This window comes from Neodiprion pinetum, chromosome 6, assembly GCF_021155775.2.
Source record: "Neodiprion pinetum isolate iyNeoPine1 chromosome 6, iyNeoPine1.2, whole genome shotgun sequence".
In the NCBI taxonomy this organism is placed as follows: domain Eukaryota; kingdom Metazoa; phylum Arthropoda; class Insecta; order Hymenoptera; family Diprionidae; genus Neodiprion; species Neodiprion pinetum.
Window position 1 is genome coordinate 30,031,487 of NC_060237.1, and position 24,627 is coordinate 30,056,113.

Consider the following 24,627-nt stretch of genomic DNA (forward strand, 5'->3'; position numbering starts at 1 on the left):
TTTAAGACGGTGACTTAAATCTACGTTATTGCGAGCCGTGGTTTCGGGCTGAAGTTCAGTTTCTTCTCGATCAAGATTGACCACGCGGCTATAAAGAATATGCGTGATGCTATCGTAGCGAATTTCATAAACAGGTGATCCCAGAAAGCCGATCGTGAATCGACTAGGAAATTTGATTTCCTTTCATCGACGTTAGTGCATTGTAATAGCAACGATCTATACATATATATAATAGCTGCGCCGAGACTGAGATTGAGTGCCTACTTCGAAAAATTCGATATGAAAAATTAAACGTCGGTAACAAATAGCAAGTGATTATTATTCGACAATCAGTTATGAAATATTCAACATCGGCTGCCAGCACGCAGAATGTGTGTTCTTATTTAAGAAGATAGCAGTCGTCAGCGTTGATCAGACTAGACAAATTTTAACGCTGAGTAGAATCAGACCCAGCCAGGTGGACAGGAAGAAGGAAGCCGCGTCACCTGTAGAAAAGAGATATTAATGAAAATATGAAGATCGATAATCATGCTGAGTGTGGCTGAAGGTTCGTTAGCTAAATTTTGCCCAGTGCGTTTCATTTTGCCCGGTCATTGACCGTCTGGAGTGTTCCCTCTTTTCGAGAGTTGCTTTTCGCTCGTTCTCCCGACGGTTTGTTGGCCGTATCTAATTTCTTTTTCAACCAAAAGTAGGGGGGTCAATACACGTGGGGCAACGGAGTCGCGTGGGCTCGGGGCGTGACTTGGACCCGCGAATATTTCCCACTCGAAGAGAGTCGAGGGGTGGCTAAAAAGTAGGTGTACAACTTTCTACGCTGGGGTTGGCAGAGCGAGCAAGATGAAGAGGGAATTGCAATAAGTGTGCCAACCGCTGATGGCAATCGGACTTCCGGGCTAGAGACGATAAATAATTAGCAGTAAAACGGGTGTCCAGAATTTTTGCCGGGGTCGTAGGACCCGAAGTAGGCTTATGAGGCAATCTTGGTCATAGCGGAGGGTGGAAAAACACCGAGTCGATAAATGTGATGGAAATTTCCTTTCAAGCGAAGAGAAGTTCTTTAAATCGAACCCTTCGGCACGGACAGTCGGTTGAAATAGTCGATTGAAGAACGACGGCGGAACGGGATTGGTTACAAGCGAGCTGACTTGGGAGACGAATGCAGCGTTAAAGATTGCGTGAGCCAAGTTTCAGGTGATTGCGATTGTTGCACAGAGCTAGACTGCGCAGCGATGTAGGACCCGGTGATTAATTGAAATGAATTCAAAAGTTGTAATCTACGTAGCGACACGTCGTTGATACGCCTGCACGGTGTGCTGGGTTCCCGCCGATCCTTGTCGTTCTTCGTTTGCGATACAAAATGAACGTAGCAATTAACGTGCACGTGCAGAAACTGGTATCAAACACGACGACGAAAGAAACGCACGCCAGCCCTCGTCGCTGGAAATTCATACCTTCTTCGAATACTCACTTGTGCTTATAACGCAAGCTGTCGTAGAACTTGCGGTAGCGTCCCAGGTACAAGCGCAAACTCCGCTACGGCAGACAACGTATTCCGATCCAGTTTCCACGTAGCAGTCAGCCAGGGTTGAACAACTGTCTCCAATCGCTGTCGAAGATGGAACAGAAAGTCAGTGAGGATTTTCGAACCAATTTCTACGGAACCGCTTTTGAGGAGGGTACGACTCACCTGATTTGAGGTAGCATGCTCCGTAGCTGTAATGGTAGTCGGATTCACAGTCGCAACTCGTTGTGTTTGTCTCTACGGCATCAGTCGTCGATGTGACGACTGCGCAATAGGTGTTGCTCAGGGTGGTCGAACACTGGATGTCCGATTCGCAAGATTCGCCGTAGGTTGCCACTGATTCGAGATAAACGGTTAAAAGTCGAACTCTGTTTCCCAGGTCAAGAAACAAGCTTAAGTAGAATTCTCAGTGTCTCGACAAAAGGACAGAATTCTCTCTTGCTAGAAAAACTGCTCCAAGTATAATAATTTTATCACCTGGTAAACAAGAAGTGCTCTCATCTGACACGAAGTCGTCACCGCAAGCACAGACCAAGTCATCGGTGCACGTCGAGTTTGCCACGGAACAATCGCTGTCGGAAGAGCAGGTCGCGTTTATCCCTTGAAAAAAGTATACGTTCATGGTGAAACCTTCCGACCTTCGTCATCGGGCAAAGTAAAGAGCTGATTCTCACCTGCCGCACAAGCTTCGTCAACCTCGTAATAGTAGTCGGGACAAGTGCATACCAAATCGACGCAAGCCGAGTTGGCCGCCGTGCAGTCACTGTCCTCTTCGCAAACATCGCCGAGTTCTATAGAAAACATTGTGAAATAGGAAAAGAAAATGGAAATAGGATAAAAAATTTTTACACTGTTTCTTATAGATTTCTACTCACTGAAACCGGGAAAAATACCAAAAAAATACCATCACGTCAGGTTTTTTCTTGAACTCGTGTTTGTAGTTTCACGTAGAGTGAAACTCCCGTTCAACTCGAAATCTGATATCCTATTCTTGATTATAAAAATTCTATGCCAAAGTGACTTCTTACTTTCTATTTGTTTGTATTAGAGTGAGACTCGAGAATGAATACAAACAGGGAAACAGAAAATGGAAACCGAAAACGTGTTCGAAAACATATCAAAGAGAAGAAGAAAAGTTTTCATGAGCAATAACAATGAACACGGAATGTTAAGTACATTTTACGAAGAAATTGTTTGTTTAATCTTGCAAGAAATATTGTTCAGTTAATTGTGATGAAATCGTGTATTTTTTTTTTCATTATTCTCATGCTTGTTTATGCAAACACCTTTTATTTTGCAAAAAAAGTCATTTTCGGATTCGGCACTCTCGATAAAATAATATTTACCAAAAGATCCCATGCGGCTGACATGAAATATATTTTTGCAAACCTGTGTAATCAGAGAGAGCCACTGACCTGCGTTGTCACTTTTGCAGAGCGTGTTGTCCGAGTTGGCACTGGTCCCGTTGGGACAAGTGCATACAGAGTTCGAGCAGGACAACTCGACGTCGAGATCTTCAACGTAGCAGTCTTCGTCGGCCTGGCAAGACTCGCCAATGCCCTTGTTCACCCAGCAAAAAAGCTCTTCCTCAACCCAGTGAGAGCCTTCGTCACAGAGACAGCGTTTACTTTGGCAGGAAGCGTCGGGACCGAATATGTAGCACTGTTCGTCCCACAGGCAAGAATAGTTGTAGACTTTGGTAGCTGCAAGAATTTTTTCGTTATTTATAACAAGAGCGCGGAGCAGGGTCAGATTATCGTGAACAACGGGCAAAGCACCGAAAAATAACACAACAACTCACTTTTTCTGCATATCTTCTGAGTTAGCGAAGTCACTGTGGAGTAACCGCAACTCCAGGTACCGTTGCGGCAAAGAGAATTCGTGATCGTCACGTCATCGTCGTCGCTGCACTCTTCGCCGATTTCTGGACTCGTCGTAAAAAAGGTAAAACATCGATAAGGTTTGGTAAAGTTACTGTAACGTCGTGATTTAAACTCTCCCTCCATCGATTGTAAACTGCCAACATTTTGCGCAGCAGGAAAAGCGAATGCCGAGACGTCGGGATCGTTAATAATGGGTATACTGACCTGGTACGCAGGTGCTCAAGTCGCTGGAAGCGAAGTAGGCTCTGTTGCAGATGCAGGTACCAGCCGCACCGCATTTCGAGTTTGCAAGGGTTGAGCAATTGTCGTTTGACACGCATTCGGTGCCAACCGCTGCCGGATTGATAAGAAGAATTATCGTTTCTCGAACCGTTGAACTCGTCTCGAAGGCTCGTTACGAGTTCTCGAGGTCAATTCAAGAACTACGAACAAAGTACGGAAACCATGCTTACTGGCATTCTCGTCGTCACGGCCCAGACTCCTGGTGACGCGACCCTCGACATCCAGTCTGGTTGTCGTCGTATTGACCGTTGTATCGTAGGTGCAAACGTAGCTGCTGTTGCAGACGCCGTTCTCGAACTGACAGTCGATATCCACGGCGCACTCGTCACCCTCGGCTGGGGGAGATCGAAAGAAAGGATTTTAGGACTCGGTGATGATGTCGGTAACCCGGTAAATAATTCGTCAGTAAAACTCACAGTAACCCCCGCGACGACAGGTACGATATTCCCGCTGGTAGAAACCGTCGCTACAAACGCAGACGCCGTCGACGCAGGATGTTGCCTCGTTGTCGGCGTTAACGTAGCAGTTGACGTCGGCCTCGCAAGCCTCACCCAGTCCTTAGAACGAAACAACGCATAGAACCCGAGCATGATAGATGGGAATTGTTGGTCAATTGGGAAAGTGGCTCACCGGAAGAGGCGTAACACCTTCCATGAATGTAGTGGTAGCCGTCACCGCACGTGCAGACCGAATCCTCGCAGACTCCACCGGTCAGAAGATAGGTGCTGCACTGAAGTATCTCGGTACACGAGTCGCCGTAGGCTGTCGCGACTTGAGGAAATTGGCAAAGATTCGTTAACGGTTCGAGGCGATACTGATCGGGTTCTTACCCAGAATGCAGGACGTCATGTTCGCGTTGTACATGTAGCCACCCGCGCATTCACAGTAACCGTCGACGCAGGAGCTGTTGGAAATCGTGCAGTCAGTGTCCGACGAACAGTCCCATGTAGACACTCTGCTCAGAAGTGATGATTCAAGATCAGAATCCGAGCTCGCGCTGGACACGGATCCTGGAAATCGGAGCATGGTGTAGTAGCTTTCGAATCATGCCGATTTCGAATCATTCTCTGTGTCCCAACAATGGGAACGTTTTTGTTCTGATTAGTCGATCGCAGGACGGACTGAACTCTGTTGCTTTTTGTAACCGATGTAATTGCAAGATGTCCAATTTGGGAACAGCGACGAATTAAGCTTCCAGTCAGATGTACTTTGGCGATTTTCGAGCAAGGGTAACGGAGAAGCAGTTTATGAACCAAGGTAAGTAAGTCGGATCGACTCGATAAGAATGACACCTTTGCCGTAATCGTTGTGTCAGTTAGCCGCGTATAATTATTTCGAGATAGAGGCGTACACATGAAAGACGTGCAGGTGTTTCTCGTAATCGGCATGAAACATTATATTACAAGTTAATAATCTCATCGATTGACAGGTGGAGTTGTGTCACGATCAGCAATTTCTGGCTTCGTATCTAATTAAGAGATTAATAGTGGGTCAGTTTTGATTGGTGATCAAAATTTAAACCGTATCCATGACCAGGCCTGTAATACTGCCTGCGTGAAATTTTTTTTTTATCGAGATAAAACGCGGACCGAGATATTCTCGGAGAAATTATGGAAAATTCCCCAAACTTGATGCAGCTGGATTTGTCAGAATTTTCAACACTCTGATTGAATTGTTGAAACGACGCGAATCGGGTGGCACGCGAGTCGAAGGCGTTCGTGCAAACACGAAATAGAAAAAGGCGACAGAAACATGAGACCGGAGAAGTGTACGGGCATGGATATTAGGTATGGGGACGCGATTGAGGGACGTTTAGAAAAGCAGAGGTGTGCGGACGATGAAACGGAGCATCGTGTCGCGACGAATGTTTCAGTCCAAAGGCCCGAGTCACGAAGGGATTGAGCACTGCACGAAACAGACAGCCGGTTGCGTGTCGGAAACCAGAAAACTGATGAATATCATCTAATAACTAATACACCACCCGGTGCCTTGTGATTTATCGTGAAAGACGGAACGAGGAACGAGAATCGCACGTAAAGAGCGAGAAAGAGAGTGAAGGAACGTAAGGAAAAATTGCGTAATGGGGGAAACGATCGTCGGGGGGGATTCGCCATGGACATGAATTTTTATCAAACTCGAATTTGCGCTGTTGAATAAAATTAAGACCTCGAAAACGATCGCGCATTGAATTTTTACACGATTCGAATCCCTTGGCGAATCATCCGAGATCTCGGTAAACTGGCGAATCAGAGACTCGCCGAAAGATTTCCTGCCGAAATAAGGTCAGGGTGAAAGATTTTTCACACACGCTACTCCTGATCTTAGTTAATGGAAATCGCGAGTACAACGATATTGAAATTTACAAACCATTGAGCAGCAGCAAGGACTCCAGAAATAAGATGAGGAACACCGAGACGTGAGAACGCAGCCACATATTGAGATTATCGGGCCACGAGGCGCTCCAGATTCACCGGCTGGAATGGGTTCGGGTGATCAACTAATTCTTATGTTCTACTGCCCGCAGATAAGCGTATATCAAACCGATTTATTATCACACGAATTGCACACGCGGTCAGCCACCTGCGCCGGTATCAGATACAAATAACCCCGATACAGCTGGGCTGATATTGCCGTGGCTTTCGTCGTCTCGGATAATCTAATCCCCGAAAATGTCCGTAGCGTTCATGGCGAGTTTGTGCACGACCGTCGATCAGAGTCCTTGCAATTGGAATCCAGGAGAAGGATCGGAAGTCCTGGGCGACGCCGTTCGATTTTCAAAACGATAAGAATTCTGGAAACTTTTAATGTACTTTGGAAGTGATTATATCGCGTTTACATGAGTTTCACGAGATTACAGCTTACTTGTTTGTTTGTAATACATGTAATGCGAAGCTTTTAACCGATGTATGTAGATTTCGTTTCGCTGGCAGATGCAGTGACCCGGTCAACTGAAATTCGCAACCGTTTCGGGGAAAAAAAACGTCAACATCCGCCTCAGTTTCACAATCGGTAGAATTCCTTTGACACTGAGTAAATCGTCTTAAGATAGGCATGTTCTGAGATAAAACTTTTAGGTTTATAGACAAAACCTGTTTCTGGAGGCAAATTTATTTCGAGAGGATTTAATTTTTCGTCCAAATAACCATAACAAATCGAATAATTACTCTGAGATTGAAAATAAATTTAATCGAATAAAACATATTTATTTCGGTAAAAATTTCACTATTGATGAATTAGTGAATTTAGTGAAATAATATTCTTTTGTAATATGAATAAAGCAACCAAACGGCCTTTGATAGATTTAATTATATTGATTCGTTTAGTTTACTAGCCTTATATAAAGTTCACCAAACTAATGGATTAATTGGTTACCGCAATAAGATAATATATTGTCAGACCTTGCATTTAAAATACGTTTGATCAAAGTGGCGAAAAACCTTTATTTGCAAAGGTTAATGTAGGTTGAGCAGTTATTAGGATGGGCTTACAACACAACCGAATCATTGGTGAGAAAAACAACAATTGTACGGTTTTCGGAAGAGCATAAACCGTTTTATCTCCGAATACATTTGTAACTTTTTTCCGGCTACTGGGCATCGCAGACACTTTGGAATCACAACAAAAAATCGTGGTATCAACCGCTGTGAATATACTGCGAATTCGTATCCATACAGCAGCGATAAACGACTGCAGAATGATAAAATCTTGAGCGTGTCTTTATCACTCGTATCCCTGGAATTCCCAAGAGGCGAGAAACCACCCTCGCGAATTAGCAGTCACGGTCGTAACGTCAGCTATAATCTGTACAATTCCGATGTGATCACGAAGAAAGGCCATCATTCCAAAAATAGAGCAGCTTCGCGATACATTCTGATTCTTACACACTCGGCAGAGCTGTTCTCGACAAGGCCAAGACTGTACCCCAGGTTGTGAAATTTATCGACTTTCTCAGCACACCATACGCCAGGATTGTAATTATTTTTAACGAGCGGTGGTTATTTTTTAACAGCGGGAACAAGGAATTTGATTAATACAAAAGCTGCAATCTACGGTCTGGCATATCGTTGGTAGATACGACTTACGACGTCTGAGAAAACGATACTCGTTGTTATGTTTTGAGAAACGAACACGCGGTTACCGCAATGCCTTGACAAAACTCGTGTTCAATGAAAACTGCGTCAGCTGAATTAACAACGAGCAGCCGCCTCGTTGCTGAATTTAATCAATATATTCTCAATTCGCGATAAATAAAATCGATCGTGAATTCTAGCTCTGAAGATTTCGATCATCCGATTTTACCGAAATACTTGTTTCACGACGTGATTGACGGTGGTCAACGTCGGTGTCAAACGTTCCCTTTGAGCGAGCCATCATCGCGTATCTATTTGTAAGATACAAGCTCGTGACCGAACCGTAAACACAAACCGCACGAAACAAAGGTTTTTGTTTAAGAATGTGATGGTGAAATGGAACCGCATTTACGTCATTATAATTTTTATCGCACGCTACGGGAAACAGTCGCATCGTATTAAACCAGGCAGAAACAGGCCTGTGGAAACAGTTGTACTTGTGCTTCGCAGTGGAAAAGTTCAACGTAAATCATCGGAGCTGAAAATCCGATTTGAATATATAATTAAAAATCGATATCGACACGGTGAAAATTGACGGTTCAACACCGTAGTCGCCTATTATGGTGAACATGGAAAAAGGTGTGGATTGTAAATCCATTGCGCATCGATTGATGATCGATATGGAGAAGGGTCAAAACAAATACGGTGAGTTCTATACCGCAAGCCTATTTTTCTTCGAGTCTCTTCTATTCCTGACAGTTTCTCACTTTCCACACCCATCCGGAATATTTTCTCAATCTGAGTCTGTCGGTGCGCAGGAAAGCTGATGGAACCCGAGGAGCGACACGCGTCGGCGTCGAAGAAGAAAGACTTGGAGTTCGAAGAGCTGGTGGCGTTCGAAAGGAAGTTGGTGAAATATCTCAAGTACTTCTTCGCCGTTGCCCTGATCTTCATAATCATGACAATGGGATATTTGCTATGGTCAAATTATCACGCCAAGACGTCGGCACTCGTCGAATCGGCGCGGGCGCCAACCTCGGACGTGTTGAAGAATGTTTTGGAAACCGAGACAATTACGCAGCCGGAAGAAGACGCGTCTCACGGAGAGACGCCGTTTGACAATTCGCAATTATTTTTCCGTTCCGATCCGTTTTCGTTTTTCAATCGATTCGATAAACATTACGATAACTCCCAGATTCAATTGAAAATAACAATCGTACGTGACGAGATCACCGGACCAGTTGCCACGGAAAATGGAAGTGGACAGACGGAAGTTCAGAATTCCATATCAGACGATGATACTCGTAAAATGAGCGATGGGATTTTCCGCTCTATTATTTTTTCTCTAAGACCTATGGGAAACGGGATCGATGATGCTCGTTTCGCGATTATTCCGGATGACATGCCCGATTTCGCATCGTTTGAATTCAACCCGCCAAAAGTCGAAAAGGAAGAAACCTTGGATTAAACGCTACGAATTCTAGTAACTAGCGATAAGGAAGGATGAAATAATAGAAAAGACGAATCGGAGAGGGAGATGTCGAACTGAGCTGAAAAATTATGGAAGAATATCGGCGGCTTAGAGTCCATGCAAAAAGCTAATCAAGGGTCGATAACGTCGCTCTGACCACTGATAAAAGAATTTTGTTTACCACTTAATGGTCGCCAGGCTAATTACACAATTATTATTAAATTGTTTTTCATTTAAAATTTCCAACTAGCTCCGTATTCAACAGTCTGACTGTAATATTGTTGTACTTGTTTCGTAAACATGAACTAGTTCTAGTATTAATGATGATAATAATAATAACAAAAACAACGATAATAATAATGATAATCATAACAATCATAAGGAATATTATCTCAAGAGTGCATATTGTATGTTGGCATAACTTTTAAGTCGAATTAGCATTCACACGTTTCAGTTGACTGGACAAATAACGTATATATTAGCCATTTTACGCGTTATACATATATTCTGTATTATCTTGTTCTCTCGTTGATAAAAGAAAATAAAAAGTGTTCGTACGTGGTTTAGACGCAATTTTCCCTGTATATCAGATATTCCGTTTCACGCAATGTTCAGCAAGCTTGTGCAATGTAAGTATAGACATACCCATGCGCGTATCCGTCCATCGGCGTGATTAACCGCGATAAACAGCGGTGGATGTGTCATTTCTCTTTTCTTGTGATATTTCCACGCCCCGTAAGTCGGGATAGGTGTAACACATATTAGATTTCCTCCGACCGCAGTGTTTTTCCGAATACCAAACGCCATAAACAGACTCGGAAGACGGATCCTTCTTACTGGAAAATTCTACAAGCAGGCGGAATGTGAACGGCGGGTTCGCATTTACGCACTTTTCGAAGAACGCACGCAGCAGCTATCGCAAAGCTTGTTTTCGACGAACATACTTTAACCACAGACCTTTGCCTTTGCGTGAAAAAAAGCAACAACCAAGTCCGATTGAATTCTCGTGTGAGAGTCGGAAATAATTCGAGTTTAAAAAACTCCGAATGATAATCAGAGAAACTTAGTAACCAGATGCACTTTAATCGTCGAAGCATGTTGTGAACCGATAACGAGGAACCGACATTTATTTGGTCACTGTTTACGTCAACAAGCTTCGAAGATAGGCGGAATAGCGGAAAAAACTTGTCGAAACAGATAATCCAGAGGGAATTTCGGGGAAAACGATCGGCGTCGAAACTAACGCGGGATCAGAAGTGATAGTCGGATGCTTAAAAGCGGCTTGATCGATGCAAGCGCCGCATACTTCGATCACAGTTGTCAATTCGCGAGCTTCTTTTAACGGGACGATACGCGGTGACCCGTAACCTTGTGTCGCTATCGCGGTATCAAACACTACAAACCGCTTCTCGGCTCGAGATTTCTTCGTTTTAATTTATTTCCAGTCTCCTCTCTTTACCCGTATTTTAGTAACGAAACGCCGTCGGGTCGAGGTGACGCCTATCTTGAGAATCCTTCCTTGCTTGCTCAGCCAGCCATACTCTACAGTTTACAAGTGATCATTCGAGGAAGAACATGGAGCCGAGTCAGAAAAGTTCTGGTGAGTTTGCACTGTTCGAAAAAATCACACGCATGCTTGGGATTCAATCGTGATCGTTACCTGCCGGTTCGTTTAAAGTCGAAGAAAGCTGTCAAAATTGTTTTTTTCAATGCATTTCATGAGAGATCATTTTGCGCTGTGAAATGGAAATTACTCATTGATCATAAGTGTAAAGGATTTTCATACAAACTGAACGTGATTTACCCGTGATACAGAAACTGTATACCCGGAATCTAGCTAGCGGATTTTTTTTTTTTGAGCTGCCCGTATCAACCGTGCAAATCTAATCCGATACGAATATACGATATACTCGATTCGCCGGCTCGTTGCATTCAATTTACATATCTGAATGCATTTCTCATTCCCGGCAAACAATATTGGATACTCTATTTGCGGCTACACGCCCATAAGATCTGCAATTTTGCGTTTGACAGACGATTGCTAGAGTTCGAAATTAACGAGCTTTCTTTTATTCAATCAACTTGGCGATAAGTTTAATCGGTCTTCATTTCTCTTGCGGTTAATTAATTATTTTCGATTGATTGATGCGCAGACAACTTATTGGTCCTTGAGGACGGGTTAGCATGGCAGAAGAAATCGAAGGATCAGCAATTCGTCTCGGTTTCAAGCTATGAGTCGAGGGTGTCGAAATGCTTGACGTTCTCTTTCATCCTCCTCACTATCGCGCTCGTTGGGATTGTGGCCTATGAACTTCAGCAGGCGATTCGAACCGAGTACTTGATAACCGACGCCGAAATCCGGGCGATGGAAATATCTGAGGAGAATATTGAAAATGTATCAGTTTCAAGGAAGGACTCGGATTTTCTCATTCCAAGCTCTGAGCCTACAACCACGTCTTTTTCCGATGAAACTAATCAGGACGCGAAAAATTCTCAATCGAGCGAAGAGAGGAAAGAGGAACAGATTTTCGAAGAAACCGGTGTGAAGACATCCGGCGATTGGGTCGACGAAACGTCCGACTCCTTGAAACTGCTTGAGGAAGCACTGAGAAATCTGAATTTATACCAGGAGGAGAGTTTCGAACGGCTGCTCGAGAAAATCGAATCGATTGATAGAAAAACGGAAATAGAGAATCCTAATTCCTTACCCATATGGGACAAAATCGCTTCGCCAATAGACCCGAGCGTGGTGGGTCAGATTCCCGAAGAAGACAGAAGCACCGCCGTCTCGGCTGATGCGGGGATTGAGAATCCCACCGAAAAACCCGACAAATTTCGATTACCAACGACGGACGACTGGATGAAATTGTTTCTGGACATGTCGAACCAAAAGCACGAGGAAATCGATGACGACGACGGAATAGATACAGTGTTAGAGGAGGACAGCTTCGACGATTATGCGTACGAAGACTCCTACGAAGACTACAACGATTATTACTCGATGGAAGAGTTCGAAAGTGCAAAAGGGACCATTGAGGAGCCGAGGGTGACACCGGAAACCATGGAAGCGAAAAAAGAAGTTACGGAGCCTCTAAATCAGGAATCGGATTCGATCTGTGTAGCCTGCTTTGACACGTGGGACGAACGCGACAACTTGGAAGATTTTGTTCTCTCTGATACGAAACCACCAGTCACCGTTGCGACAGGTCCCGTTGGACTTGACCAGGAAGATTCTACCGATGAGAATCCGAATGAGCCAACCGGATCCGAGAATACTGTTCAAACAACCGACGGGGGAGGTGATCCTCCAAAAGGTAATAATCTCCAAAACCTGTGGGAAATACGGAACGATGATGCTAAGAACTACTTTAGCGACAATCGGTTTCGCTCCGATCTTATGCAATCCTTTTTGGAAACCGGTAAGTCAATTTTATTTTTTTGCAGTACCAATCCACACACTTGTCGGTATGTACTCAAGGACCCAAGTTTATCTCGTTTATTCGCACCTTTTACCTCTGGGTTGATTCTGACTTCGTTGAATCGAAAAGCAATTGATCCCACTAAAACTGACTTCAGAATCCTTTGGTGAGATTCAGTGAACCTTGTACGCTGTTCTAACCGAACCTGGAATAGTCCTGTAAACATCAAACACTCAATTATCTCAAACGCCATTTACCAAAGACCAAAATCCACGCTTCAATAAGCACTTTCCTGACCAATGTTTCAGCATCATCCAACAAAGATGAAGAAATCATCAAAGCGCTCCGCGAGATGTTTGGACCGGAACAGAACGCATGGGACGATTACGGCTCTTACGACAGATTTTCCGATTACCCAATGGTGAAACGCTCCATTTCCACTTCACCGGTAAACGGTGAGCCAGATATTCATTCGTAACTGTTGCTGAGAAGGAACGAACAGCGAACGGTTCATGCCTGTCGAGGTGTTTCCATGACGATCTTAAGTCTCGTGTACCCTCGGTATGTTTCAGGGAGACTAGACGAGTCGCATTCGTCACCGGAAAAGTCAGCCAGGCTGATGGGTGAAATGCGGAAAGCGATTGACGAGGAGACCAGCGCACTCCACGACCTTGTCTCCGTGGCCTCTGGGCCGGTGAAACCCGTCCTCGAAGCAGAATTAGACGACTTTTACAAACGGATGGAAGCCGTCTCGGCTCACATCGATCGGTTGCACGAACGGTATCTCAGACTTAACGAAGTGACCGACGACTACGTGTCGAAGGAGTTTCCTGCGTCCGAGGAAGCCAACGACTACGGTTATAGATACTGAGGAACCAAGGCCGAGGACAGTATCCTGGATAAACCTTGCGAGCGACACGCATCGCGCCGATTTCGGCGTAAATAATCATGCACAACGTCATTCGAGTTCAACTCAGTCAAGGACTTTTCGTACCGATTGTAAGTCAGCTTTGTCGAGCGTATAATTTTAGGCTCTGTTTCCATCCGACCGAGTCGATGTACGAATATCTTGAATACTGCACTGAAAGTTTCTGTCAACTATCTGTTATTTAATTTATACCTATTATGTGTATACGTATGACATGTACCTAAGTTTAAAGTAAATAATAACGTTAAGCAGAATATATCGAGCGAAGATGTATACGATCTAAACTGTAATAAAATATTGACCGAAAGCGTAAGAAATTCATTCATAGCGCGTTTTTAATAACGTTCGATTCTCGAGCGTCGATAATTTTCGGTGTCCCTGACCCTTCCTCGTCGTTACGTAAACTCTTCGTCTTACAATCAGAAATGTTACAGTAATTCTTTTTACGCCTCGGCGTTTCGATCTATACGTTTAATAAACAAGAAGCGAGCATAACACAGATATGCATATAAAGATATGTGTTTTACGAGCTCGTTGCAATGTTAGTCCGCATTATCGGGCTGTTGTTGACTAAGAAAGGAAGATATATCTCGACGTAATATTTATGCATATCAGAGGCGCAAAAGAAAGAGTTCGCAAAGGTCACCCGAGTAATTATGCGACTCGTACCGTATAGCTCAACATCAACTCACAATCTATCCGTCAATCCACACATTAAATACCTCGACTTACACGTACACACTGTTCCTCGCTTATACATCGGCGATCACGTGTTTCATGCGTGGAAAAAAGCTTGCTGATTTACCGTATCAGTTTGCAACATTGGCGGGATTTTTTAATCACGAGCATGTGGACCATCAACATCTTGTACACAAAATCGTTAAATTTTCAATGACATACATCGGGTGCTTCGTTCTTAGATGTGGGGAAATTCCATCGGCACTTCTTATCTTCGCCGACAGAAAATCGCAGCTATTCATATATTTCCGCGGTTAATCCACATTCCGACACATTTTCAACATACTTATCGCTGCTTTGCGACTTAATAATTGGTACGATAGACTGTTTGAAATTTATAATAAAACCTGTCCGACGAACACACTTCGATTCACGAAGATTGAACGTCGTTTCAGTTTTTTAATTACATCCTCAATAGTTTGACTTTTAATTACTACGTTTTGACAGGTATTACATGCGAATCCCATTCTTGACGACGCACTGCACTGAACATACCCTCGTTACGGTTGTCGAATATTTTGCTTCTTGCTTGATTGTCGTTCTCATACTGGATAACGTTTGAGTAATTGCTAGTAAATACATTCGGTCAGCTTTATTGCTAGACGATGGAGAAATCAGAGCTTAAACGCAAGTGCAGCGCCGCCTTAAGCCAAGAAGGTTTTCCGGGTGAAGTTCGTATTATTCTGCAGTTTTGTAATGCATGCAGTTTACAAGCTGAATATAAACAAGGGCCATTACGCTGTTTCAAATATACGATTCCAGTGCTCCCCGGTACCTCTGGCACTTTCGATCGCAACGTCTTTGCCGTAATTCCAGAGGGTCGGTTCACTGTCGAACGACGCGGCAATTAAAATCTGCGGGGGATGGGCGAGGGTTAGAGGACAGGAGGAGGAGTTAAGTGCGGAATTAACCCTCTTATGGTAAAACAAATTGCGGAGATTGCGGCTGAGCGGGAAGCAGCAGACAGACATCGGTTCGGCACGAAAGGTTAAACGATTTACGACCTTCCTCCGGGTGTTTTACCGCCGGGAAGCCTGTCGCCGATACTTGATACTTAGTTCGTATCTTCCCCGATGCTTCCAAGCTTAAGGAGGTCGGTTGAACGAAAATCGATACTTTTTATCAAGTTTATCACAAGATAATCGACGTAGCTCGAGTATTTGTCAAATTGTTATATTCGCAAGCTACGAAGGTCCCTTCAAAAAGACAGAAACAGAATATATTGGAATTTGAGACAACAGCTTATAGACATATCGATGCTTCGTTTAAAAAGCGATTCAAAGCTGTGAAAAATTCAGTAAGTTCGTTTGATTCCACTCTACGATGATTAATTTCAATCGATCGTAATACTCATTTCTACAAAGTCACTGGAACAGATTTTTTTTTTTTCCTCGCTAATCAAAATCGCACGAATCTACCAGACTTACAACCGCCTTGAAGCAATTTCAAACGAAACATCGCTGCATAAATTTCCGTTTATATTTCCAGTAATTTTAGTTTTTGTACTTTGTAAAAGATGTTCGTAGCTTAAAAACACACAAATTCTGCAAACGTTCGACGTACGAATACACCGTAATAAAAGTAATGAAAAGATATCGATTTCGGCCATCAAGCCGCGTTCTGGTAAACTCGTCGGACTTGACGTCATCGTTCGGACTCTACGATCGGTCCCCTCTCGCCCCTTCGCCTTGCACGAACAGGACTAAATGCCCTGGTGTAGTAACACGTATATTCGACGACACGGTTCGTGATGCCGGACTCCGTCGCACCGTCGTGACGTAGCCGTTGGCGTGACGTCGAGATTCACGGGGCGTCGCGATTGCCCCCCATTGTATCGTTATCGGGAATCCGGAATCTCAATAGGTTGAACTCGATGTTACAGCGGTTGTTATTATACTCAAGGATCGATCCTTAACACCTCGGAATATCGCAAGGTTTACGACGTACGCCTAATTCATTCGGCTATGGGGCGACTATTTTAAAAATTTTTTTTATTTAACCCTCGATATCGACTTGATTGATGCTGTTGAACTGAAAAAAGGAACAAGAAAAAAAAAACCTGCATAGTACTTTTTTGTACATGTAGACAGTGATCGATATCCTTTGCTCACCTTTCTCTAACCGCCATCGAATAAAGCTTTACCGTTAATCGTACATACCGATAAGAATTCGAAATCGATGGAAGCTCCTCTTTCTCTCTTTCTTGATGTGATTCGTCGCGTGAAATGTTCCGTATTCCAGGAGTTGTAGTTTGTTCCAAATGATCGAAGGACGACCGACGTATTCCGATGGCGACGCTTCACAGATTTTCCAAACGTTGGTCGATTCGGAGCTTTTTCTCTGTACGCAACCCCGTTTTATCCTCGGTCGGGTAGGTAAAATTGAATTATAGGAACGTAACGCGATTTCCGATAAAAACGTTCGTCGACCCTCCTGCTATTATCCTCGTTCTTCCCGTCGCGTCGTCCCGCAACGTTCTTATTCGCAGGAAGGAAGAATAGAATCTCTAGGAAATCGAGCCGGTTCACGCAGAGAATTGTATCGGCAGGAGTTTCCGCCGGAAATCAGATCCCGCGGGTCGTTGGCTCGCCTTTTCTCCTTAGGGATAAAAGGGTGGAATACTCGGGTGGCTCAAAAGCGTTTCGACAAAATCCTCCCTGCGGTAATCGAAAGTGGGGGGGGGGCAAAGGTGCCTTGGCCATGTTTCGGGGCTACGATTCGGGTGCATGGTGGGGTAAAAGTTGCGAGCAGCTGGAGGGGGTGGCTGAAAAGGGCATATAAGGTGGGACGGCTTCTTGGCGTCACGCAGTCGAGAAATTACCGAGTTCAACCCGCGAGGAACGAGGGAGGCTCGATAGTTCGCACGAATACAATTTTTTCGTCGGTCAACGGATCGCATTGAAAATCCTCGGCAGTTTCGCGAATTCGGAATTTTTATAAACCAAAAGTGTGCGCGGTTCCTCTCTCATCCTTTTGTGGTGGTGTCTTCATTTGCTTTGGGTCATTTTTTTCAATCCTTTGACGACCGTGTCGTTCTTCTGGATTCTTATTCATTCCGTTTCTCAACCGGTAGGCGAGTCGAGCGTATATTTATCGAAATATCGAGCCCACGCCATGAGGGACACAACGGGGATCCAGATTTTTATTATCCTGCCAATTTTGGGCCTCATCATGACGCCGACCATCAGTGCTCTCACTACCTTTGGCAAAACCAACCCTCAGAACCAGAACCAAAATCCACCGCCACAGCCTACTCCAGGTAAGATTCCTTCATCATTATCATTCAACTGTTATCGTCGAAGTTATTATTCTTTCGAGATTTGTTTCTGGCGGTTTCAATTCCAGCTTCCGTTGCACTGATATGCTTTCTCACGACAACTATAATCCTGGTTTCTCAGGTGATTAGCAGATATACGAAACAGAACATTCGGACCAGTATAACCGTAGTATCACTGTACCGTTTCAACAGAAACGCCATTCATGTACGAATTATAGAACCGAACGTTCTCCGCATCACAATTTTTACCGAAGACAGGTAGCTACGAACGATAATTGTGCTCCCTGTTCCTATTATAATACAAAACATCGCTTCAAGCTTGACTTTCGATCCATTTTCGTGCATGCCAATGACGGAAAATTTCAACAAAAACGCATTTTTTTATTTTTACTAAACGATTGGCAGAAAAGATCGACGCACCAAAGTAAATTAACGTCGGAATGAAACACCATTGATCACAATTCGCTCGATTATATTAATATACCAGCAGCTGACATTAATTTCCCTCACGACAAACGCCGGCAGTGACACTGTTACCCATGAATTTTTCTCAAATTTCCATGCTAATTGTATACAACGGAAATTACTGTAAAACATAGTTACAAGATAATGTATAAAGCACGTTCATAGCAGCTGAGGTTTAGCAGAATGATGGAGTAACGTATACCTAGGCGAGTACATATATACACGTACGCACGTAAATAAATAAATACACCAGGGACATAATTATTTTTTTTCACCTCATCGCACTGAGTGAGCTTATATTCCCGGCGGGCGACCTTCCGGTTTAAAAATCTCGCGTGATGCGATGGTGATGATGATAACAACAATAACAACAACAACAACAACAACAACTACAGCAACAACAAAAATAATAATGACAGTAATGAGAATATTATTACTAAAAAGCGTGTCTCATTCCCTTGAGAATGTAAAGGCAATATGCATAACGCAGCAACATTCTTCTGCACTAAGAAAAATTACCTGACAGACATGCAAGGGTGTGTTCTGTATATTATATAATTATATTGAAATGCTAGACAAGCGTGTCCTGCATTTTAAAATAAACAAGGTGCTTAATTAGCGAATTATCATCCATTTGGTAATCACGTACTCTGCAACTCGGCCGGACGGACTTGAATCACGTTTGTTCCATGCGGTTATAAACTGAGTTTAGCCGAATGGCTGCAGTGCAGGCAGAGCTTTCAACGCAATCGGGATTTACGGCGTATCGTATCCGAGACTTTATAATATCTGGTGGCAGAAAATACAATTATTCACTTCAAGATAGGCGTATTTAATATCATTAAGGTTCTTACGAGCACATTTTTTATTTCACATTGACTTGATGAGATGAGGTGAAATTGAAATTGAAAAAAAAAAAAAAAAAATTACACCACAGGCCGCAGCTGCGCGACGATTTTTATATCGTGTCAAAGTTTTCGTTTCCATTCTATTCTTTGAAAATGACTCGAAAAGGCAAGGAATTAACAGAGATGGAAATATTTATTTTCCGCCGATTCCTTTTGCAGGCAAATCAACTACAATTAAATTAAGTTTCAAATCGGTTTGCTTACACAGGAGGCACGCAGAAAGGTGGAAAAGGAAGTGACGCGACGCAGATAGTTACCTGCAGGTTTGCGGCGAGCAGGTTACCCTGGAATGTATGATAATCGGGCTCGCCTTGGCGAATTTCGGGACCCGATAAATTATAAAGCTCCTGGTTGGCGTGACAGGCAGGCATAAACGACTCGTTCCTCTTCGCTTTAACTTTCTCTAAGCTGAGGCTAATGATTTCCCAAGTCGACGATGCGGGCTGCTCACTACTAATTGACACGCGAAACCAAGAACTTGAAAAGATCGACACAAATCGTGATCAGCGCCGTTCGCCGATCGCCAAGCTGCAAGTAGAAAAGGTCGCGTTCGGTCAGCCACACCGAATAAAGTTTGATCTAGTCTTCCCTGCAATTCTGAAATTTATTTTCCCCTGAACTTCTAGTTTTTTTGCGGAACAGCCTTTCCGTCTAAGTACGATCCATTAATTTAAACAAGAATGATGAAATGCTCATTATTCATCTGCAAAATGGTCGGTGATGGGTAAATTTTGTGTTAAAAAAAAAAAAAAAAAAAATAAAAGAAACGCGTTTTATCGAAAGGTTTGCATTTCTGCCAGAATTTAATTTCAGAACTTTGAGATTATCTTTGATTTACACTGCGATTTTTGACTTTGGAAACTCGGAGTTTAATTTTCACCGGAATGTCGGCGTAAACTTACAACTTCGCAAAACCTCGTCGAATTATTAATTCTAAGTGACATTGAGCACGGGCGTTTTTCGCTACGAAAAAATCTATTTTCAAGCTCTCGACGACTATTACAGCGAACAATATCGCACAATAGTGCCAATTCGAGTTTGGAGCGAAATCTGAAAAGGTTATAGAAAAATTGTACACCCACAGACGTTGGCGGTGAAACCGCAGCTTTGAAGACGTGTCAATTGAAGTAAGTAAAGCGAAAAATGAAAATGAAATTCAGGGCACCATCGTGATTATCGTCGGATCGTATAATACACGAGCGTTTTACTATACCTCATACCTTATGCGACCTTATCGAGAAAGCTCCCGACGTATTACGCAGGTCTGGTGTATAATAATTTGAGCTCACGCTAGCCGTTTCACGAAGTTGCAAATATGAAACAGCATAACGAGACTGGGACATATAATTGTTTTAGGCTCACGGTTTATGCGGTGGCCGGTATTTTTATACCCGTCGCGATTCATAGTCGCTAATTAATTGCCCGACGACTGTGTAATAATTAATTGATGCCGCGAAAGCGAGCGTCCGATTAGACTTCCGTTGCCAGAAATCGAAAATTGAATACAGATTTTCATTCGACGAGTGTGATTTCTTCCAGGTATAGCGACTGAATTATTTAACCGTAGCTTGAAAGAAAATGGGAACGCGTTTCTTAAACGTGGCACTTGAATAATGATTTCGCCATTAGGAATAATAAAAGCGGGCTTTTCCCGCATCGGAAGTAAAACATTTCCCGCTCTAATCACACGTTTATGAATTTTGTAGGAACTTGAGGGGCTGACTCTATGCGTCCCGTCTATCAAAGTCAAACTATGTCTCGAATAATAATTATAACAATAAGAAAGGTAAGCGCTGTGCCGAACTAGCGTGGCTAGACTCGCCATGAATCAGGTAATTCCATACTTCCACGACCAAATGTACTATTTATGTGGGTCAAGAGGGTTTCAAACCGAGCGTGTCTCCCTGGCGTTAAAAAAACACGACTTACCCAATCGCGCTGCAACCGACCTCACCCCCCCCCCCCCCCCTGTTAATTCTTTCTTACAGACATTTGTTGAAAACTTTTTCCAAGATTTAATCGATCTGATATGAGCAATAAAATGGGGTCAGCTTTTATTTCCAAGTTCCCATATATTGCACCTAAATTGGAACAGGGTCAAGCCTACTCTGCAGTGAACTGGGAGACAAATTTTTTAAACGAATAATGATGAATAATTCTTTTAATAACCGTTTGAAAAGTTTGTCTAATTCCTAGCTGTGCAAATATTTGTAAACTCGAGTTTCAGGGATTCATATGTGCAGACTTTTGTTGATTTCTTAAACTTGTCCAATTTCCAGCTTCTTAGACACTCGAAACGCGTGACATTCAAAATCAATGACATTTTTTTTCAGTTGGAAAATCACGCCTCTGCAAGCTCGAGTCCGATTGTGCGGCGATCCAGAACACAAGTTGCCTTTCGGATCAGCGGGATGGACACACTCGCTGTCTTTGCGCTGATTATTCAGCCCCGATCAACGGCGCCTGTACCAACGTATTAAAGCGTAAGATTTACCCTCTTGAAGCATGGAAATTGCAGTGAAAACGTGCCGAAATAATCCTGAAAATCTCAGTGTTGTAAAAATTGAATTTTCAGCTGGAGTTTATCGATCAGCGATATCCACGCGGGTCTGTACATCGTACCAAAGTATTAAATGATTTCTGCAAAATTTGATTCGTGAATTCGGATTTAGATTCTAAAACTGTTGACAGATAAGTTGAAACTTTGACGTTTACCACTTAACGTCGTAAAGTTGAACTATTCTGCACAGTTTCAACGCGAATTAAAAGATTTCACCTATATAATGTATTTGTAGAACTCTGGCCGCGGATGTGCGAAATGCAATCGCATAAACGGCGATATATTGCAGTGCCAATAATTATTGAACGATTATACAATCTCTCGTGCCGAATGAGTTATAAATTTGCCACTAACACGCGCCCCAATTGTTCCTGGGAATAAATGTATTATTACACCCACATATAATATATAACACACCATTTTCGGTGTGTATAATAACAACTCGAGTAAAGTTATTCGCGTGCTTATGCCTAATTAATTCGTGTCCCTATTGATTGTAGGCAGGATAGAAAAAAATACACGTTTCATTAGCCGTTTTTTTCCTCCAACTAAATCGAGAAATTTAAGGATAAAAAACTATTTTCCTAGTGGCAAGAACCCCGTGCAACGAGGACTCGGAGTGCATCAAGGGCGCTCACTGCTCCCAAGGAAACAGCACGATGCCGGAAAAACGTTGTCTCTGCAAGCTCGGCTACGTTGAAAACGCCCAGCGTTTGTGCAGCGGTAAAGATTAATTAGATCGTTGTTTGTCGTACAATTAATTATTGCCGGAGGTGGTAATAATTTTGCTCGAATAAAGTTCCCTCACTTTTCCCATGAAAATAATTCCGGATTCCCTGACGTTTTCTCACCAAACTTAAGTAATGTCAGGCAGCTTTTACGTACGAAAGCTCCGGATGTTGTCCACCTTGAACGTATAAATTTCTATCTAAAAACACACAGTATTGCTTCGTTTCACACGTATAATTAGAAACTGAAGAAATACCATTTCCGAACGTTAGCTCAACTGAATATACGAAGCATAGCTAAAGTTTGAAAACGGTTTATAAAAAAAAGGACGTTTTTACCTATGGCCCATAATAATTCCCTGACTTTTTCCGGGATACATTAGTCTCGCAAGGTTTTCGGTATTATTGTTTTTGAAGTTGAACGTTGTTTCTTTAATTATTGTGAATTAAGAGACGCCAAAGAATTTTGCTTCCATCCATTTCCTTTCAATCTTTCGACAAAATTTACCGACACCATTTTTTATGGAAAATTGCAGGTAGTTCACCGATCCTGCGAATTTCCCTCGCAACAATCCTAGCTGCGGTTACTCTTTCGGGGAAATACATTTTCCTGTAATTAACCGCAGCAGAGTCGTTAACGGCGAGTCTACGCGGATTCTCTATCGACGAGTGTGCCCTGAAGAAAACTGCGTCGTACGGGTGAAAAATATCGGAGACATTAAACCACGGTCAGTCAAAAATAACTGGCAACACGCAATAAGGAATTTACTCTCAATCAGTGTTCCTTACATGTAAAATTTATACTGAACCGATTTCAGCAAACACGTATAATACCGGGATTATTTATATCTGCGGTAGTTCGAATTAGGTGCTAGTACCAAATAACGGTCGTCATTGATTTCGTTATGGGTAAAAAATATTTATCAATTGAAACGTAAAAGTAATTCAGCTCGATATTTTTGACTAACGGTGGCAGGGTTTTGGCGATTTATTATACAACTGTATGTATTTAATCATCATTTTGTACTCGGCTATCATTTACCTTACATACATATACCTATATTGTAGATATAATTCAATGATTATATATATATATAATAACGTGGCACAGACTTGAAATTTTTTGAAAATATTCTATTCATCGCATATATTCCGCGAATATATCCTATACATGTATGTAATAGTGCCTATTCCGTAGACACCTTGAAATTGATCTATGAACGCCAATGCATGGAGATTGATGACTCGTGTCGTAATTTGGTGACAGTTATTGTAACACTTACGCGGTCTTTACCAAATGTCCGACAGATAAGTATCGAAAGATTAATCATCATTTGTCCTTTGTGATTTACAGACATGCGTACATACAATGTGCTTCTATATTAAATATCACACACGTATATTTATCTGTACGTTCGATCTAAACTTCTGCGAGTATGATTAGCGTTAATCTTCGGTATACAATCAAATTATGCAACAACAAATTACGATAATGAATCTGCTCAATTTATAGGAACGCTTTGAAACTTTTCTTTAAAAATTTCAGTGAATTACCCCGGCTTCTTAATTATATTTTCTAATCAAAATGATCTTGGACGATGTTGTTTACCTCGACGGACAAGCCATTCTAATTAACGATTCTAAGCAAATGCAGATTGTACAAGCGAGTGACAAAAACAAGTATACTTCAAAGAATAACTAATTGTACGTAAGGAAGAGAGAAACGAACAAACTAATACGTGATTGTAGAGAATAATAAAAAAAAAGAAAAAAGAAAAAATGCAAGCGTGCCTTTCCGTTTGACATTTAAATCGTTCCATTAATGATGTGAAATTTAAACGCGTGCCTATAATATATAAATAATCACGCGGTTTTAAAGCCTAATCTTTGATTATATTATAATTGCGAGCAATGAATATTTACCAAGATAATTATACTGTAATTGCAACTGACTATTCTGCCGCATATACGCCAAGAATGCCTTATATATTGAGTATTGTATGAAAAAAATTGGCTGCACTAGTCTAATACAAAGATCTACTTATACTTTACAAATATTCTAAAATATACCTATAATCTAAAATATACATGAATACATTATACCGGCATATTGCATGTATACTTACTGTACGATACCCATAAGTTGATAGCGTATTTTGTAAAGTTTGTATGTGTAACAATTATATTATAGTACAGAGTATGTATACGTACATCCTACGCATCACGACAAATACGCACTATATAACGATTTCTTAATTTGTTATACATATCGTTTTAAGATTGATTCATGTTTTGCGCACAATTAAAAGCTGAATAAAAATAATACCTTAAATAAGAATTTCAATGGGTTTTCAATTGCTGATAGAATCTTGTCAA

At 42.3% G+C, this 24,627-nt stretch overlaps 4 protein-coding genes across 5 annotated transcripts; 3 read left to right on the forward strand and 1 right to left on the reverse strand.

Moving 5' to 3' along the window:
* Positions 1-298: 298 nt before the first annotated feature.
* On the reverse strand, positions 299-10,538 carry LOC124222413 (prion-like-(Q/N-rich) domain-bearing protein 25). Of its 2 annotated transcripts, none has more exons than XM_046633337.2 (13): positions 9,874-10,538; positions 4,518-4,697; positions 4,318-4,458; positions 4,104-4,244; positions 3,858-4,022; positions 3,610-3,738; positions 3,324-3,446; positions 2,938-3,225; positions 2,197-2,313; positions 2,000-2,122; positions 1,688-1,858; positions 1,469-1,606; positions 299-485 (listed from the first exon to the last, which is right to left on the reverse strand). In XM_046633337.2, the coding sequence occupies exons 1-13, from the start codon at positions 9,875-9,877 to the stop codon at positions 412-414; spliced, it is 1,794 nt and encodes a 597-aa protein (XP_046489293.1). In that variant the 5' UTR covers positions 9,878-10,538; the 3' UTR covers positions 299-411. The 2 variants fall into 2 exon arrangements, with proteins under 2 accessions (XP_046489293.1, XP_046489292.1); XM_046633336.2 differs by lacking the exon at positions 9,874-10,538 and adding an exon at positions 6,055-6,322.
* LOC138191191 (uncharacterized) lies at positions 8,217-9,794 on the forward strand. Its single transcript, XM_069137396.1, has 2 exons — positions 8,217-8,462; positions 8,576-9,794. Exons 1-2 carry the CDS (start codon positions 8,378-8,380, stop codon positions 9,223-9,225), a joined length of 735 nt encoding a protein of 244 aa, XP_068993497.1. The 5' UTR covers positions 8,217-8,377; the 3' UTR covers positions 9,226-9,794.
* LOC124222414 (uncharacterized) lies at positions 9,907-13,896 on the forward strand. Its single transcript, XM_046633339.2, has 4 exons — positions 9,907-10,828; positions 11,382-12,647; positions 12,956-13,102; positions 13,220-13,896. Exons 1-4 carry the CDS (start codon positions 10,804-10,806, stop codon positions 13,516-13,518), a joined length of 1,737 nt encoding a protein of 578 aa, XP_046489295.1. The 5' UTR covers positions 9,907-10,803; the 3' UTR covers positions 13,519-13,896.
* Positions 13,897-15,215: 1,319 nt separating this feature from the next.
* Positions 15,216-24,589, forward strand: sosie. Its single transcript, XM_069137398.1, has 5 exons — positions 15,216-15,300; positions 17,387-17,572; positions 21,297-21,446; positions 22,112-22,246; positions 22,788-24,589. Exons 1-5 carry the CDS (start codon positions 15,231-15,233, stop codon positions 22,865-22,867), a joined length of 621 nt encoding a protein of 206 aa, XP_068993499.1. The 5' UTR covers positions 15,216-15,230; the 3' UTR covers positions 22,868-24,589.
* Positions 24,590-24,627: the final 38 nt, after the last annotated feature.